The sequence below is a fragment of the Panulirus ornatus genome, chromosome 22, assembly GCF_036320965.1.
Source record: "Panulirus ornatus isolate Po-2019 chromosome 22, ASM3632096v1, whole genome shotgun sequence".
In the NCBI taxonomy this organism is placed as follows: domain Eukaryota; kingdom Metazoa; phylum Arthropoda; class Malacostraca; order Decapoda; family Palinuridae; genus Panulirus; species Panulirus ornatus.
The window spans coordinates 22,044,481-22,063,200 of NC_092245.1; the positions used below are offsets into that span (position 1 = coordinate 22,044,481).

Consider the following 18,720-nt stretch of genomic DNA (forward strand, 5'->3'; position numbering starts at 1 on the left):
ACGTACACACCGAAGTCAAATGTGACTGATGGCATCCGAGGAAACAGGATCTACAAACCCCCTCACAATACACAGAAGTCACACTTCAACACTGAAAAGCGTTCGTCTTTTATTACCTTTAAACACTACAAACTCGGCATATGAATGGATTCTAAACCCTTTACTGAGTCTTTCGTTTTACTTTTAAAAACTACAAACTCAGCATATGAATGGATTCTGAACCCTTTACTGAGTCTTTCTTTTGAATTCGTCTCATTCTTCGTGTCCGTCAGATCAGTACGCAACGTATATATTTTCTCGTCCGGGAGATGACCACAGAGCTGGCCACAACGGTGCGATGCCCGGGAGAAAACGCAACACCAGTCCGTGAGAGCGAGTCGGTCGACGTGTGATCCTTTAAGACGGACGAGGAGGGAGGCAGGGGCTGTGCCTGTGGACGCCGCTCACCTGGACTACCAACCAACCACCCTGACCCGGGGTGGGTGTGTGTGTGTGTGATCACATTACCTGCCAGACACTTCCCACTACTCACTTGCCGCCCTAAACAAGTTACTCGCGTACATCTACACACACACACACCCCGCCCCCCGACACTGGATACATGCACCGTGTGTGTGTGTGTGTGTGTGTGTGTGTGTGTGTGTGTGTGTGTGTGTGTGCGTGTGTGTGTGTGTGTGTGTGTGTGTGTGTGTGTGTGTGTGTGTGTGTGTGTGTGATTACTACTAGTGTTGCCTCATCACTTAACCTTCTACAAAGGTACCATGTCTTGGTTCCTGTGTGTCTCTGTGTCTCAGTGTGATTGACTCTGTCTGTCAGGGTGTGTGTGTGTGTGTGTGTGTGTGTGTGTGTGTGTGTGTGTGTGTGTGTGTGTGTGTGTGTGTGTCCCAGTACTTTAACTGGGCACGACGGGTGCGACCCCTAGGCATAATGGGGGTGACCTCTGACCTTCCCCTTTGATTAAGGGTTGGGTCATCGCAACATCGAACTCAGGAATCCTACAATCTTGGCCCAGGTAGCTGGGACATCGCTCGCCTCCCCTTATCCATGAGACTCCGCCCCCCTTCAACCCCCTAGCACACACACACACACACACACACACACACACACACACACACACACACACACACACACACACACACACACACACACAAACACTTTGACCAGGTCTAAAACTGTTAATATATTTCCAACCAGATGCTAACACAGTCTGACCTCCCACCATACTGACTCAAAATCCTTCTTTTACCAACGAAAGACACACGTAACTCAAAAGGCCGCATCTGCAACGCCCTTTGACATGCTATCAGTCTATACATCTACTGTAGTCTGCCACACCTACATCAGGTACATAAAATAAAGATACAGCCCTTATCATCAGCATCTTGTTCCCCCAACATTGTCCTCTGTCTCATCTTGACCATACGTGTGTACTTCCCAGCCCCTATCCTACAACTATCACCCTTAAGCAACCCTTAATACATATACCCAGGAAAATCACACACTACCATACACCCAAGAGCATCGCACACTACCGTACACCCAAGAGCCCCATATACTACCATATGTACAGGAATATACCACACACTACCATACACCCAAGCGCATCACACCTACCATACACTGCGATACACCCAACAGTATCACATACTACGATACACGTATGAGCACCACACGCTACCGTGCACCCAAGTGCACCACATACGACGACACACCCGGGACCCCTTACATGCTAACCATACAGCCAGTACCATACACATCCACAGAGCAGTACTCCACCTTTAAGCCCGCTGTGCTCCCTCTTCCCTGGTGGGCTACGTAAAGGCCACTATACAAACAAAATGAAAACGCCAACAAAAGCCTCCTTCTCCTCCTCCTCCTCACAGCTTTGGAGCAGACCCGTACGCAGTGACGAATGGCCCCCCACACACACACGACCTGGGAGACAAAAAGGACTACTCTCACGTTTGCTCGTCGCCTGGTGACGCCCTAGGAAGGGAGTGTGGGATACCACTCTCTTGTGCTATTGAGAGATGGTGGTGGTGGTAGTAGGGAGGAGGGAAGCCTCGAGTCTGTACGTTGCCTGCCGACGTGTACCACAGCTGGTGGCAGAGACCGTGTGACACCAGCTGGACACACCCACGACCCCAAGTATCAGGTCAGAGCGCCGAGGGCACACTTCCTCTTCCAAACACAACCTCGCTATCATTATGGTCTTGCGCTCACAGCGGTATGGGTCCCCATGGACGACGGTATGGGTGCTCGAGGACGACGGTAGGGGTGCTCGAGGACGACGGCATGGGTGCTCGAGGACGACGGTATGGGTACTCGAGGACGACAGTATGGGTACTCAAGGACGACGGTATGGGTGCTCGAGGACGACGGTATGGGTGCTCGAGGACGACGGTATGGAGACGGTGGGCTCTGACTTTCGGCTCATGGGTCGCGCCGACACGTTCAAAGTTTTAAGAGTTTGGGACAATACAAAGTTCTTGTACAATTCACGAGGACTGAATAAATTTTGCCCCAATTGCCCAAAGTAGGTAAAAAAAAAATCATGTTAAAATCCTTGTGTGAATATGATGACGGTTTCAGAGGTCTTTTACCCCTCACAGCTGAGTCTGGGACCTTACCTTACCTTACGTATACCTTACGATGGTCCCGGAGGTCTTCTACCTCCTCAGCTGGGGTCTGGGACCTTACCTTACCTTACGTATACCTTACGATGGTCCCGGAGGTCTTCTACCCCAACAGCTGGGTCTGGGGCCTTACCTTACCTTACCTTACAACAACCCCTCAGCTGAGTGTGGGGCTCTACCTTACCTTACAATGGTTTCGGAGGTCTTCTACCCGCCTCAGCTGAGTCTGGGACCTTGCCTTACCTTACCTTACAATGGTTTTTGGAGGTCTACCCCTTCAACTTGGCCTGGGTCCAAGCTGCCGTGCTGCTCCTCTGCTTGCTCATAACCACCCCATCCTGGCTGATATATGATCAAAACATTTTTGCATAAACATGAAAAGAAAAAAACATTCCCCAGTCGTATATATATTTTTTAAAAATGTTCAACCTCGTTTGAACATTTGCACTCCAGGTGCTGGTAAATCAAATCACAACCCACGGGTCAGGGAGGAAACACTGACACTACACTGGAAATATCCACTTAGAATCATCATTTCCTATAGACAGAAGACACACCTCCTACACTGTATATACCTCTGTCCTTATTAACACCACGCTCGGCGAACGCACTCGGCGAGGAAGGTCGTTCCAATGTCGCGATCGCCAAAGCGAACTTATGCCATTAGGAGGAGTTCACTATCCAACTTCGAAGAACTAGCGGGAGTGAAATGCACTTGAGCACGACGCTACGACCCCCTTGTCTGGCACGACCTTTGTGACCTCTTCAGAGCCCTCGGGAACTTCAGTTCAAAAAAGCTCAGGACGTCATACTCAAAGGGTCGTAAGTTCATAATGGTCGTACCGTCGAGCGCGAGGGAGGCACCATCATACCCAAGGGTCGTTTTCACAGATTAACCCCGCCGTCTTCAAGCGTGGGTCGTACAGTCGTGCTAATGGGTCGTACCTTCGTGAAAGAGAGTCGTAAAAAGTGCCGTGCCCAAGGATCGTGTCGCTAGCTATGTTCCAACAGGTCATAACATCGTCGTGTTCAAGGGTCGCAAAGTCGTACTCACAGGGGTCGTGCCTTTGTGCTCACGGGCTGAGGTCATAGCGCCACTGGGCTCCTGTCTCCTTGGGGAAGGACGAAGGGCCACCTACCACACACTACACGCACCTACCAACATAACTTCTCAACTGTACGTGAATCCTACAGACGAAGACCCCGCCAGTGTGCTCCAACGGCTTTTAAATGCGAATCAAATATCTTCATCAGCGGAAAGTAGTTCAAATATTTTTACATTACCTTGGAAGGTATCTTATATACTTTTTTCACTATCCTGGAAAGTAGCTCAAATACTCTTTCATCATCCTAGAAAGTATTTTAGATACTTTTTTCATTATCCTGGAAAGTAGCTCAAGTACTTCTTTCATTATGCTGGAAAGTAGCTGGAATACTCTATCATCCTGGAAAGTAGCTCATATACTTCTTTCATTATGCTGGAAAGTAGCTGGAATACTCTATCATCCTGGAAAGTAGCTCATATACTTCTTTCATTATCCTGGAAAGTAGCTGGAATACTCTTCACTATCCTGGAAAGTAGCTCATACACTTCTTCCATTTTCCTGGAAAGTAGCTCTAATACTTCTTTCATTTTCCTGGAAAGTAGCTACAATACTCTTCACTATCCTGGAAAGTAGCTCAAATACTTCTTTCATTCTCCTGGAAAGCAGCTCAAATAATTCTTTCATTCTCCTGGAAAGTAGCTGGAATACTCTTCACTATCCTGGAAAGTAGCTCAAATACTCTTTTCATCATCCTAGAAAGTACTTAGATACTTTTTTCATTATCCTGGAAAGTAGCTCAAATTCTCTCTCTCTCTCTCTCTCTCTCTCTCTCTCTCTCTCTCTCTCTCTCTCTCTCTCTCTCTCTCTCTCTCTCTCTCCCCGAAATCCACGAAAGAAGCTCAAACACTTTTTTCCCCCTCCCTCATAATTCCACGAGAAAAAGGTGATATGCAAATTGTCTACTTCATAATCCTTTATAAAAATAACTAGAATATTCTTTTTTTTCAACGTATGTGTGAGAGAAATCTTTTCCCACGGCAGTATACAGAACACGGGGACTGTCTACCACACTACACGACCATTTGCTGTCTGGAAAAGAGGTTTCGAGAGCTGAGGGGAATTCTCAGGTAAGTGTGGCGGAAATATGTCATCTTATCGCATCCGTCCTTTACGACGCTATGTTGTCAGATTCACCGTTTTCCTTCACCACCACCAAGACGGTAGGTACGATCAAGAGGGAGCACGAGGGTACGGTCCTTGAGCACGAGGGTACAATTCTTGAGCACGGAGCACAAGGGTACGGTACTTGAGCACGAGGGTAAAATTCTTGAGCACGGAGCACGAGGGTACGGTACTTGAGCACGAGGGTACAATTCTTGAGCATGGAGCACGAGGATACGGTACTTGAGCACGAGGGTACACTTCTTGAGCACGGAGCACGATGGGACGGTACTTGAGCACGAGGGTACACTTCTTGAGCACGGAGCACGAGGGTACGGTACTTGAGCACGAGGGTACACTTCTTGAGCATGGAGCACGAGGATACGGTACTTGAGCACGAGGGTACAATTCTTGAGCACGGAGCACAAGGGTACGGTACTTGAGCACGAGGGTACACTTCTTGAGCATGGAGCACGAGGGTACGGTACTTGAGCACGAGGGTACAATTCTTGAGCACGGAGCACGATGGTACATTCCTTGACAATCCTCGACCCGTGGTACGATCTATGGGCATAAAGGTACGATCCTCGAGCACGACGGTACGACTCTTGGGCACGACGGTGTGACCCTTAAGCACGACGGTACGACCCATGGGCACGACGGTGCGACCCTTGAGCACGATGGTACGACCCTTGGCACGACGGTACGACCCTTGGGCACGACGGTACGACCCTTGAGCACGACGGTACGATCCTCGAGCACGACGGTACGATCCTCGAGCACGAAGGTACGACCCATGGGCACGACGGTACGACCCTTGAGCACGATGGGACGATCCTTGGGCACGACGGTACGACCCTTAGGAGTCAAGTCAAAGGAAAGCCCGACTTTACTCAAAGGATCTTACCATCGTGCCCAAGGGTCGTACCATTATGCCCAAGGATCGTCCCGTCGTGTCCATGGATCGTCCCGTCGTGCCCAAAAATCGTACCGTCGTGCCCAAGGATCGTACCGTCGTGCCCAAGGATCGTACCGTCGTGCCCAAAGATCGTACCGTCGTGCTCAAGGATCGCACCGTCATGCTCAAGGATCGTCCCGTCGTGTCCATGGATCGTCCCGTCGTGCCCAAAAATCGTAACGTCGTGCTCAAAAATCGTACCGTCGTGCCCAAGGATCGTCCCGTCGTGCTCAAGGATCGTACCGTCGTGCCCAAGGATCGAGCCGTCGTGCTCAGGAATCGTACCATCGTACCCAAGGATCGTACCGTCGTGCTCAAGGATCGTACCGTCGTGCTCAAGGATCGTACCGTCGTACCCACGGGGGATCGTGGACACACGAGATTAATCTCTATTCAAACTACGACTTAACTTCACTTTCACACTCTTCTATTCCAACCCTTGCAGTCACATGGCTCAAACGTAACACAAAAGCTTTAAATACACACACGAACAAATTTACAACCCACTGTAAATGATTGAATTGGACTGAGACACCATTCCCTCCCATATCCATCAACCCAGTAAAACACCAAGTATGATAGTGGATTAGGAACTGTGAGCGTCGTAAGAGACATTCTAATTACCACCTAACCAATCGTATATATAGTTAGGGACTCACTGGGTGCTGAGCTCTTGAACCTCTTCGAACTACGACAGAAGACAAGGAGCTTGGGGGGCTCCTACGCTCTCCAGCATCAAGCTTGCCTCAGCCTACTACACTGGAGGGGTATATATATATACAGTGTTTACAAACTGGATGAGCTTAATTACTTGATCGCCGTTTTCCGCGTCAGCAAGGTAGCGCCCTTATACGTACATTCACATATATACACATGTATATATCCTACTTGCTTGACATATGTACAGAAAAAAGGGGACAAGTCTCTATTGGTATGTATATCTATCTATCTATCTATCCACCTATCTACCTATCTATCTAAATACATAATCTTTAAATGGTGTCAAGTTATTCATATGGTAGGGAGTGGTGAGGCTGCTCTGATGACGTCAGCGTGGCGACAAATCGCCAAGCGTCGTGCGTCACGGGAGGCCTCACGGGTGGCAACAAGACCAGGTGGTGCTTACCTGTGGTGTGGTGGATGGAGCTGGCTGAGAGGTGGTGTGGAGACATGGAGGCCAGGCTCTCCCTACGGCGGCGGACCTCATCCGTGGACGCCTGCCGGAAGGTAGCCCCGGTGGCGAAGGCCCCGGTCCGCCGCCGCCACAGGCTGGACTCGTCCACGGAGCGGCGGACCGTCGGGGACAGTGGTGTCCCGGTCCCACCAGACCCATACTCAAGCTGTCCAGGGAAGAGAACGAGATATTAGCTACCACTACACTCGTGTCTCACAGACATTAGCTGCCACTACACTCGTGTCTCATAGAATTAGCTGCCACTACACTCGTGTCTCACAGACATTAGCTACTACACTCGTGTCTCATAGAATTAGCTGCCACTACACTCGTGTCTCACAGACATTAGCTGCCACTACACTCATGTCTCATAGAATTAGCTGCCACTACACTCGTGTCTCACAGACATTAGCTACTACACTCGTGTCTCATAGCCATAAGCCACTACACTCGTGTCTCACAGACATTAGCCACTACACTCGTGTCTCACAGACATTAGCCACTACACTCGTGTCTCATAGACATTAGCCACTACACTCGTGTCTCATAATGTTAAAAAGATCATTCTAAAACGGAAATGGATAGGTATAGATCCTTAGAAGACGCGTACTTATGTCTTTGAGGGGGAATGTGGACAAGGAGAAGGCACTGTGGCAGCCCTCAGGCACTGTAGGGTAGGGAGGACACTGTACCAGCCACTGTGGAGGAATAAGGGGCAATGTTCCATCTCTCATGCACAGTGGAAGAGGTGATAAGAATGTACCAGACATCAGACACCGTGGGGGAAAATGGAAACCACTCTCCCAGATCCCAGGCACTGTAGAAGAAGAAGGAAAGGCACAGTGCCAACTCCCAGGCACTGTGGGAGAGGTGGAAGGAGACACACAGTGCCAGCCATCCAAGCAGGGGGGGCAACACTCTACCCATCGGGGTAACCTTCCCTCAGTGTACAGAGTGTCTGTCTTTTATCCCTTCCTTAAACTTGTTACACAGCACCAATGCCCAGTCTGGATGGTATATCTTCATATATATTCCCTGGCTGCTTGTTTTATTCAATAAACCGTTTTAAATCTATCATAATTATCATTAGTATTATTATCATTATCAATGTTAATGTTGGTTATCACACTTCACACCTCCCAAGGACCAATCCTCACTCCCAACCAACCACGATTGAACTACCACCAGACAATCCCTAAGACAACACTGTCAACCAGAGGCAACATACCACCTCAAGCCAACCCCGAGACATCACAGATAATCCACCAGGAGACGTTGTCATCAATCATGGCACATCATGACAAAGAACCTAAACCACAATGAACCACCGGCCATCGTATATAACCACACTGTCATCGATTTCTCCATATACCTTTGGCTGCACCTGACCCCCAGCCTTACTATACACCTCCTGGTCGGTATATAAGTCCCAACTCCTGACCATAATCACCCTTACAATCCTAGTTACCCTACAAACACCGAGTTGGTCCGTCCGCAGTTCACCCAGCTGTTCATCCTCCCCTCGGGGCTAGTCCATGAACTTTTTACACAGCCCAGGCTAGGGAGTTTATATATTTATATATATATATATATATATATATATATATATATATATATATATATATATATATATATATATATCAACTGACTTATATTTCTCTCTTGTGTCTCACCTGATGATGTGATTATTACACGAAAGTGCACTTGGGAACTTACAAACCAACCACACCCACGATACTCTGCACCCGTAAGTCCCCACTATGCATCAGCCATACATGGAGATCATACAGCCTCACACGTATCCACACTCACAACCCGGGATATCCTCACCTTCTCTCCAGTCCACACCGGCTCGATCTTCAGACCTGTCACTCTCAAAAGCCGGGGGACCATACTGGCACTCGTCCCACCAACAAACACCGTCACCCACACCGCCGCCAATGTAAACATTCGCTAAAACTTTCCCCCTTCGCTCCGTCAAATCATCACCCTAACTCACCCTCACACGACAGGTCTAAAACAAAACGCGAGATCTTCATCCTCCCTGAACAAAAAAAGCAAAGAAAAACACACACACACACACACACACACACACACACACACACACACACACACATACGAAATGACACAGGCCGAGCATGGATAAAATATGTGACGCTCAACATTGCTGACGGTCAAGGCAGGTGAGCTAATTCTGGAGCAGAGGTTCAGACCCGCTACCTGAGTCACGTCCCTTCCACACACACACACACACACACACACATCTTTTAAGAATTCAGAGTGCTGGCTGAAACGAACCCCCGGTGTGGACACACAGTGAGAGAGAGAGAGAGAGAGAGAGAGAGAGAGAGAGAGAGAGAGAGAGAGAGAGAGAGAGAGAGAGAGAGAGAGAGAGAGAGAGAGGCAGCATCAACCATACACTCCGTACAATTCAAACAAACCCCGTAAGTACACATGTGTGTGTGTGTGCATAGAGCTGGAGGGAGAGTGTACGTATAGAACAGCACAATGTACCATTTCCAATGAAGGAGGTGGGACTACTTTTTCCCTGGGTGGTAGAGCATATACAACCAGGACATTCTCCTACGCTAAGGATCGACCAACACCTCGAGGACACCTTGGCTTGGACGTGATCTCTGGCGTGCCCAGGCGCGCATCAGGGATCGAACCCCACACCCGACCCTTGCGCCTCCGGACGTCAGTCAGCCACCGTCTCCACTCGCTGACTTAATATTAACAAACACATTAATGTCTACAACTGAAAACAGTCCCCCCCATCCGTTGTTTTTCGATGAATACCAGACGCGCCATGATCGGGGTACTGATCATATTGAATGCGACTGTTCACTGGAGATGGGTCATCCACCAAGGGGACTGGGGTACGACGGTACGATCACTGGGCACGACGGCACGATCACGGGGCACGACGGTACGATCACGGGGTACGACGGTACGATCACTGGGCACGACGGTACGATCATAGGGCACGACGGTACGATCATAGGGCACGACGGTACGATCACGGGGCACGACGGTACGATCACGGGGCACGACGGTACGATCACTGGGGCACGACGGTATGATCACGGGGGACGACGGTACGATCACTGGGCACGACGGTACGATCACGGGGTACGACGGTACGATCACTGGGCACGACGGTACGATCACTGGGCACGACGGTATGATCACTGGGCACGACGGTACGATCACGGGGCACGACGGTACGATCACGGGGTACGACGGTACGATCACTGGGCACGACGGTACGATCATAGGGCACGACGGTACGATCACGGGGCACGACGGTACGATCACGGGGCACGACGGTACGATCACTGGGCACGACGGTATGATCATGGGCACGACGGTAAGATCACGGGGGACGACGGTACGATAACTGGGCACGACGGTACGATCACTGGGCACGACGGTATGATCATGGGCACGACGGTCCGATCACTGGGCACGACGGTACGATCACTGGGCACGACGGTATGATCATGGGCACGACGGTCCGATCACTGGGCACGACGGTACGATCACTGGGCACGACGGTATGATCATGGGCACGACGGTCCGATCACTGGGCACGACGGTATGATCATGGGCACGACGGTACGATCACTGGGCACGACGGTACGATCACTGGGCACGACGGTATGATCATGGGCACGACGGTCCGATCACTGGGCACGACGGTCCGATCACTGGACACGACGGTACGACCACTGGGCACGACGGTCCGATCACTGGGCGCGATACTGCGGCGCTGGAGCACGACGTTACGATCCTTGGGCACGAAGGCACGATCCTTGAGCACGATACCACGATGCCTGAACACGACGGTACCACCCATCAGGCACGACGGTACGGCGCTCGACCATGACGGTACGATCCCTTGGGAGAACCGGGGCGATGGTAACGACGCTTGAACACGACGGTGTACGACCCTTGACTATGTTGGCATGACCTATGACCTGCCCCTCGAGGGCAAGAGGCCTAGACGATCACACGCCAAAAGGGTCGTACATTCTTGAACGAGGGTCGTACCCCGTCGGGCTATAAGGGTTACTGGTACAACCCAGTGGAGGACATGGTACAAGTAGAGGACATGGTACAACCAATAATAATAACCAGTTATAATGAGAGTAAGGTTAAGGGTGTGGTTCTGCTAGAATGAAGATAGTGAGATGATGATAAGACGACGATGGTGACACAGAGGGTGATGGTGATGGTGACACAGATGATGGTGGTGATGATGATGATGGTGACACAGATGATGATGGTGATGATGATGGTGATGAAGATGATGGTGACACAGAGGGTGATGGTGGTGATGGTGATGATGATGGTGACACAGATGATGATGATGATGATGATGATGATGGTGACACATGATGGTGGTGGTGATCACGATGGTGACACAGAGGGTGATGGTGGTGATGATGATGGTGATGGTGACACAGATGATGGTGGTGATGATGATGATGACACATGATGGTGATGATGATGATGGTGACACAGGTGATGGTGGTGATGGTGATGATACACGGTGATGGCTGGCAGGACGATGACAGGACCTGGCACATGGAGCGGGACGACAGGAGGAGGAGGGAAAGGACGCGGTAAGCAGGGGTAGGAGGACTGGAAGCCACGGTTCTCCCCCTTCCGTCAAGGATGATGGAGGCCACTGGTTTCTCCCTATGGTTCAGGAGACGCAGGCCACTGGCCTCTCTCCCTGGTTAAGGGGGATGGAGGCCACTACCTTCCCTCTAGTTAATAAAATCGCTGGCCACTGGCCTCTCCTTCCTAATTAAGGAGGAATGGAGGCCAATGGTCTTAGCCTTCGTTATTGGGAAAAGACGCAACGCAAGTGGAAGGGTGGGTAAGGTGGCTCCAAGCCCGCCCCAGGGGAGGGTGGTTTAAGATCCACCATAAGAGTTCACTGACGAATCAATATCCAGATCGAAATCGACCCGCTGCACGTATCGACCTGGTCCACATCAAATGCCAGAGCGAACTCGCACCGTATTAACGACAGGCAGCGGGAGCAAGTGGCAGAACGCAAGGAAGAGGGTGCTGTCCTACCAGTCAGAAGAGGAGCGCTCGGGGAGTGAGCCATTTAATCGCGTTACCCCAAATACAGTGAAAGATATCTGATTACACTAACGAGCAACTGTTGAGGGTAGTAGGCAGCGGCTGGCAGGGCCATCTGCAGGCTGATGACATACAGTACAGGAGGAAGTCTTGTGTGTGTGGAGGGCGGCCTCTGGCAGCCCAGCGATGCGCTGGCTTGCTTCGCATATCAACCAGTCAATAAATATCGAACAGAGCCATCCACCCCCCCACAACCCCCGAGCCTTCTGGCCCTCAGCGTGTCGTCTTTTCCTCATGTCGACACGAGAGAGAGAGAGAGAGAGAGAGAGAGAGAGAGAGAGAGAGAGAGAGAGAGAGAGAGAGAGAGAGAGAGAGAGAGAGAGAGAGAGATTCTCCCGTCATCCCTCGCGAATCCTCAAAATCAGGCGAACGTATGTCCAAACTTAGCTTCCACTGTGAGTCGTGGCCTCGTTGGTGGCATGGTGTATCCAAGAAAGCTCTGTGTAAGCTCTACAAGCTTAGAAATCAAAGCTTTAATCAAGCTTCCCTTTTATGAACAGCGAATGGGATAATCACAACTACAAATCAAATAAGCAACACACACATGAGTTCGAATCTTGGGCGCAGCAGTCGACCCACAGCTAATTCAGGTGTTCATCCTCCCACTGGGACGGGTTGACAAATGGGTACCTGGCTAAGTCTGAGGTGCATATGTGTATAAATACACAGGAGTGCAACCATGGTACATTTATATACAAGGTTAAGAGACGAAGCAACACGAGTGTGAACCTCTCTCTCTCTCTCTCTCTCCACATAACACACAAATAGTGATCACATACACACACACACACACACACACCTGCCTACTGAGCCGGCGCCGATGTAAGAGGGAAAGCGGCTCATGAGCTGAGATGTTCATGAATATGAGTGTCTGTCATTAGGAAATCCGTGTGACATTGCGAGTTTGTTGAAGGGACTCTTATTCATAGAGATGAGTGTAGATTGAGCAAGTCCGTCAGTTCCTGTCAAGTGAGTGGGGATCTAGGTTATGTCTGCTTCTGAACGGGCAGAGCAGTGGAGGATTTTGTGATCCCCGTTTCCCACGTTAGCGAGGTATCGCCTGGAAATGACGAAGAAAGACCGCATTCGTTCAATCCATTCCCTAACGGTTATGTGTAATGCACCGAAACCACAGCTCCCTATCCATAACTATATATATATATATATATATATATATATATATATATATATATATATATATATATATATATATATATATATATATCCCTGGGGACAAGGGAGTAAGAATACTTCCTACGTATTCCCTGCGTGTTGTAAAAGGCGACTAAAAGGGAAGGGAGCGGGGGGCTGGAAATCCTCCCCTCTCGCTTTTAATTTTCCAAAAAAAAAAAAGGAACAGAGAAGGGGGCCAAGTAAGGATATTCCCTCAAAGGCTCAGTCCTCTGGTCTTCAGCTGTCACGTCTGAAACACCGAAACCATCGTGTCCCATGAGGTCAATTCACGTCCCCAGTCCAAACCTTCACTTCATAACCATTCCCACGAACACACACACACTCACCCTCCGCCTGGTGTAACAAACCCACACAACCACAATCCCTTGCCTCACGAACCATCTACACCTTCCACATCTACACCCTGACCTTCACTGGCGTATATGAACACAATGGCATGTTGCCCTTTCTACATAACCTCACTGGCAAGTCGGGTAAATCTCTTCCACACATCACAAAATCTTCCTCTGTTCTGTGCATTCCATAACAGACGTAACATTATCTCTACTCCAGTCACCAGGATCTAACCCACTCCCTCCACCATGTCCTGGAGCCCCTTATACAAAACCCTTATGTCGAACACATCCAGGGAGTTCCCCCTCAACCCACGCTCATGTCAAAACAGATTTCCATGTTAGATTTACAGACACACGGATGAATACGCTTGTCGGCTCATTAGCTGCTCCCTCTTCCCAGCTCCAATTACAGCCAACCTCATCATGCATCGGTAGATGGTTCTTATCCCTCCCAGTGACAATAGATATTCGTTATCCAGCCCGCAATGCACAAGAGCAACACCTTCCACCCCGCCACAACTCATTACTTGTCACTAGAAATACTATCCACAAGTGGGTGAAAATTCCAGATTGATCCCCCAACCCTGGGTAGGTGAACGCGTGGTCATCCCCTGTATACCACTACAGACGACCATGGCATCTCTGCGGGGTTCCCCCATGGCATCAATGCGGGGTTCCACCATGGCATCTCTGCGGGGTTCCACCATGGCATGTCTGCAAGGTTCCACCATGGCATCTCTACGGGGTTCCACCATGGTATGTCTGCAAGGTTCCACCATGGCATGTCAGCAAGGTTCCACCATGGCATGTCTGCAAGGTTCCACCATGGCATCTCTACGAGGTTCCACCATGGCATCTCCGCGGGGTTCCACCATGGCATCTCTGCGAGGTTCCACCATGGCATCTCTGCGGGGTTCCACCATGGCATCTCTGCGAGGTTCCACCATGGCATCTCCGCGGGGTTCCACCATGGCATCTCTGCGAGGTTCCACCATGGCATCTCTGCGGGGTTCCACCATGGCATCTCTGCGAGGTTCCACCATGGCATCTCCGCGGGGTTCCACCATGGCATCTCTGCGGGGTTCCACCATGGCATCTCTGCGGGGTTCCACCATGGCATCTCTGCGGGGTTCCACCATGGCATCTCTGCGAGGTTCCACCATGGCATCTCCGCGGGGTTCCACCATGGCATCTCTGCGGGGTTCCACCATGGCATCTGCGGGGTTCCACCATGGCATCTCTGCGGGGTTCCACCATGGCATCTCTGCGGGGTTCCACCATGGCATCTCTGCGGGGTTCCATCCACTTGACCGCCAAAGAACAATTAACGTAAAAAAAAAAAAAAAAATACGGGTTAATGGCAGAGTTAATCTCTCCGAGCCCCGGGCATGAGGAGAGAAAGGAAATAAAGTGAACATTGTTCAACATACACCTAATAATAACAGTACTGTTATTATGGGAATGACAGACTATCCGAAGCTAAATAAGAAGCGATCTGAGAGGCGAAATAAGAAGCGATCAGAGAGGCGACGGCCCAATACACTTCCTTGAGCATTATAACGATGCGGAGGCTTCAACACCTGTTGAATACCTGGTGGTTAATGGACTTAAGATCGAGGGAGAAGCTGTAAGATTCACCGTCTCTTCATCAAGGCCGACCCACGATACCCAAGCAGGGAGTAAAATGCCTCTAAGACAGTTACCAGAGAGGAGGAAAAAATAGCTGGACAAACGGGCCAAGTTCTTTCACTACTTTTACTTCCTTCGCTTTTAAGACGAGAGAGAGAGATACTAGGGTGGGGGAAAGTCACTCACCAGAATTTAGTCTTAAATCAAGGGCATTTCTTAAACACCCAGAAGCGCAGTGTGCACCATCGCTGCCTTGACGTTAAATTCTATTCTAAGACTTGTTTTTTTTTTTTTTCTTTTTAGCCACACAGCCACACGCCGTCTCAAAGACGACTTTAGTGAAGGTTGGCTTCGTACACATGCTGCATACCCAAACTCACGTGAGCACTAAGGACGCACCCGCGACCATACGCACTCCTTCATACGACAACTGTAAAAAGAAAAAAACCTAGAAACGCTCAGCTATACCCTAGGGATTAGCAACAGAGCGAACAATGAGTCCTCGACTGTAGTTCGGGGGGTAGCGATGCTGTTTCCTGTGTGGCGGGGTGGCGACGGGAATGGATAAAGGCAAGCAAGTATGGATATGTACACGTGTATATATGTGTATGTCTGTGTATGTGTATGTATATGTATGTATATGTTGATAGGTATATGTACGTGTATGGGCGTTGATGTATATATAAATATGTGTATATGAGTGTATGGGCCATTCTTTATCTGTTTCCTGGCGCTACCTCGCTGACGCGGGAAACAACGATAAAGTATAATGAGTATAAGAAGGGCTTCATAACACAAAGAAGGGCCAAATAACGTTTAAAGGGGGCATAAAAACGTCAAGTATGGCCAGATAAGATAGATACCAAATAACGTGTGTGTGTGTGTGTGTGTGTGTGTGTGTGTGTGTGGGGAGGGGGGTGTTGTTAATTCCCAAGACCCGCGTTACTCAACGATGTTAATGGGGGAGTTATTCTTCACGGCGCTAATTACCCTGTGACACAAATATCGCTACCAAATAATCAGTCATTATCAAGTTGGCTTGTGAAATGTGACTGTCTGTTTGGCTTCCACCTGGTCCTCCCTTCCAAGCAGTCTGGCTTCTACCTGGTCCTCCCCTCTAGGCTGTCTGGCTTCCACCTGGTCCTCCCCTCCAGGCTGTCTGACTTCCACCTGGTCCTCCCTTCCAGGCTGTCTGACTTCCACCTGGTCCTCCCTTCCAGGCTGTCTGACTTCCACCTGGCTTACAACTGTTCCTCCACCAGGCTGCCTGACTTCTACTTGGTCCTCCCTAGGCTCCTTAGCTTCTACCAAGTCCTCCCCAGACTACCTGGCTTCTACCTGGACCCGACTAGGCTACCTGGCTTCTACCTGGACCCAACTAAGCTACCTGGCTTCTACCTGGACCCGACTAGCTACCTGGCTTCTACCTGGACCCGAATAGGCTACCTGGCTTCTACCTGGACCAGACTAGGCTACCTGGCTTCTATCTGGACCCGACTAGGCTACCTGGCTTCTACCTGGACCCGACTAGGCTACCTGGCTTCTACCTGGACCCGACTAGGCTACCTGGCTTCTACCTGGACCAGACTAGGCTACCTGGCTTATACCTGGACCCCAGGTAGATGATGGTACATGTCATCTCACTTAGGAATGGGACCTGTAAACCTACAGATGGGATTGTGTAACGCAAGGTGATGTTAAGACGTCACAGAGAAGAGGTATCGTAAAGACATATTGGGGCTATTGTATACTGGGTTATGACACATCAAAAACCATCGTTACTGTACGAAAATAATCCTTATCGTAAATAATTCACATATCATACACATGGGCCGAGTTATTGTACGCTGGAGCTTCCATCATATCTGGAATAATTAGGTTAACGAGTCATAAAAAAGTAATTAAAGATGTTGATGGATGTCAGGACGAAATGTCAAGTAGTATGTACATGTACACACAGGGGGTGAATCTGCCTTGGAGTCCACCTTTGTTCAAATTTTACTCAGAAAAAGAGGTACAAAGACACAGCAAATATGGAAAGCCAATTCTATGTGACGACTAAAAAACTCTCAAGGTATTCAACCAACCACACCTCAGTATTAGGAAAGTTGTGTATGGTTTTAACCATCGTTCAAGGCTGTTAGTTGGTTAATTGGGCTTCAGGACTATATAAAGGGTCAAGGGTCACTGAAACCATTAACGTTCAACTAACCAATGAAAATAACAAGTCTTCAACACCTTCTGGTGTTTAAGATCATTCCAAGACTATACAGGCTCTCACTAAATGCACGGTCCATGCTCTTTCAAGTATTCTATACATTCATATAAACAAAGTTAATAGCTACAGATGGCTAGTATAAAGTCTCGTCTGCATGCATGAGACGAAAGACTGAAGAGGAGCTGCGGGACGTGGAATTTGACTACAATGTTACTCTCACGGCAACCAAACCTTTTCCTTGCCTCTATATACATTTTGACATTTCATCCAACTGTGGATATTCATGACGTCTTTCTCACGTCCTGTTATTCAAACACCCGTCAAGAAAGGTGTTTATATAATGTGACGAACGTACTGAGTCCACCATATATCATGTTACTACCCACAAACACAAAATTACAAGCACGTCAAGAAATGGGACCCCTCGAGTGTAAATATCTCTCTCTCTCCCCTTCCCCCATACACCACAGACGGGTTATTACAACAGAACAACACATATAAAACAGAGGGTTGTAGTCTTAGTTCTCTGTTGGCAATCTTCAGCTTGAAGACGTCTTCTGACGTGCTCGTGTCGGACTGAAATTCAGGCATAGTGCTGGCCGTCTGCACAACGACACCCTAGGTCATTTCACATTATACAGACGGACGTGTTCCCAGCAGACCAAAGAATGGCTACACCATCAAAGTCATTCAGATGCTCAGGCATTAACTAAACCAAAACCTTCCCAGTGCCATCGTCATATAACCTCCTCCTTCAGGAGCTCCTGCACCATGAAGTAGCAGGGAAAGGGTGGAATCCCTCAGCGTGAAAAGGTCTTCGACTGACCCTCGCTGAAGGTGACTTTTACCTCGCAGCGTAGCCACAAACTGGTAAAATCCGGCACTGCCAACGTCCCAGATACACAGTGGAACACAAAGAGCAAAAGACCATCGGGTCCACTCGATTGTTACGGTCAACATTTAACTCTGGGGCGCCCCCACTCAGCTGATCGGTGTATACAGAGTGACGAGGGTGGAAGCGACCTGTGGGCTGAGGCAAGAGAGAGAAGCCTTGATACGCATCACTCACTATCTTGCCGCCGTTCCCTGCAGCTTGCCAAGCAATGACTCGGTGAGACATGTTTGTCCAACAGACGAAAAAAAAAAACTTTCCTATGCAAAAGTATGACAAAGTATGAAGATGTAAGCAATCATGTGGTCCTAAAGTAA

The 18,720-nt window shown here is 49.4% G+C and overlaps 1 protein-coding gene across 8 annotated transcripts in view; it reads right to left on the reverse strand.

Annotated features, from left to right (window-relative positions):
* The window catches only part of dop (microtubule-associated serine/threonine (MAST) protein kinase dop), a 1,162,440-nt gene that overhangs the window by 667,556 nt on the left and 476,164 nt on the right, over positions 1-18,720 (reverse strand). For all 8 annotated transcript variants that reach the window (XM_071676293.1, XM_071676295.1, XM_071676294.1 and 5 more), the window contains one exon: positions 6,928-7,141. In XM_071676293.1, coding sequence (XP_071532394.1) covers positions 6,928-7,141 — 214 coding nt within the window. The remainder of the gene's footprint in view (positions 1-6,927; positions 7,142-18,720) is intronic.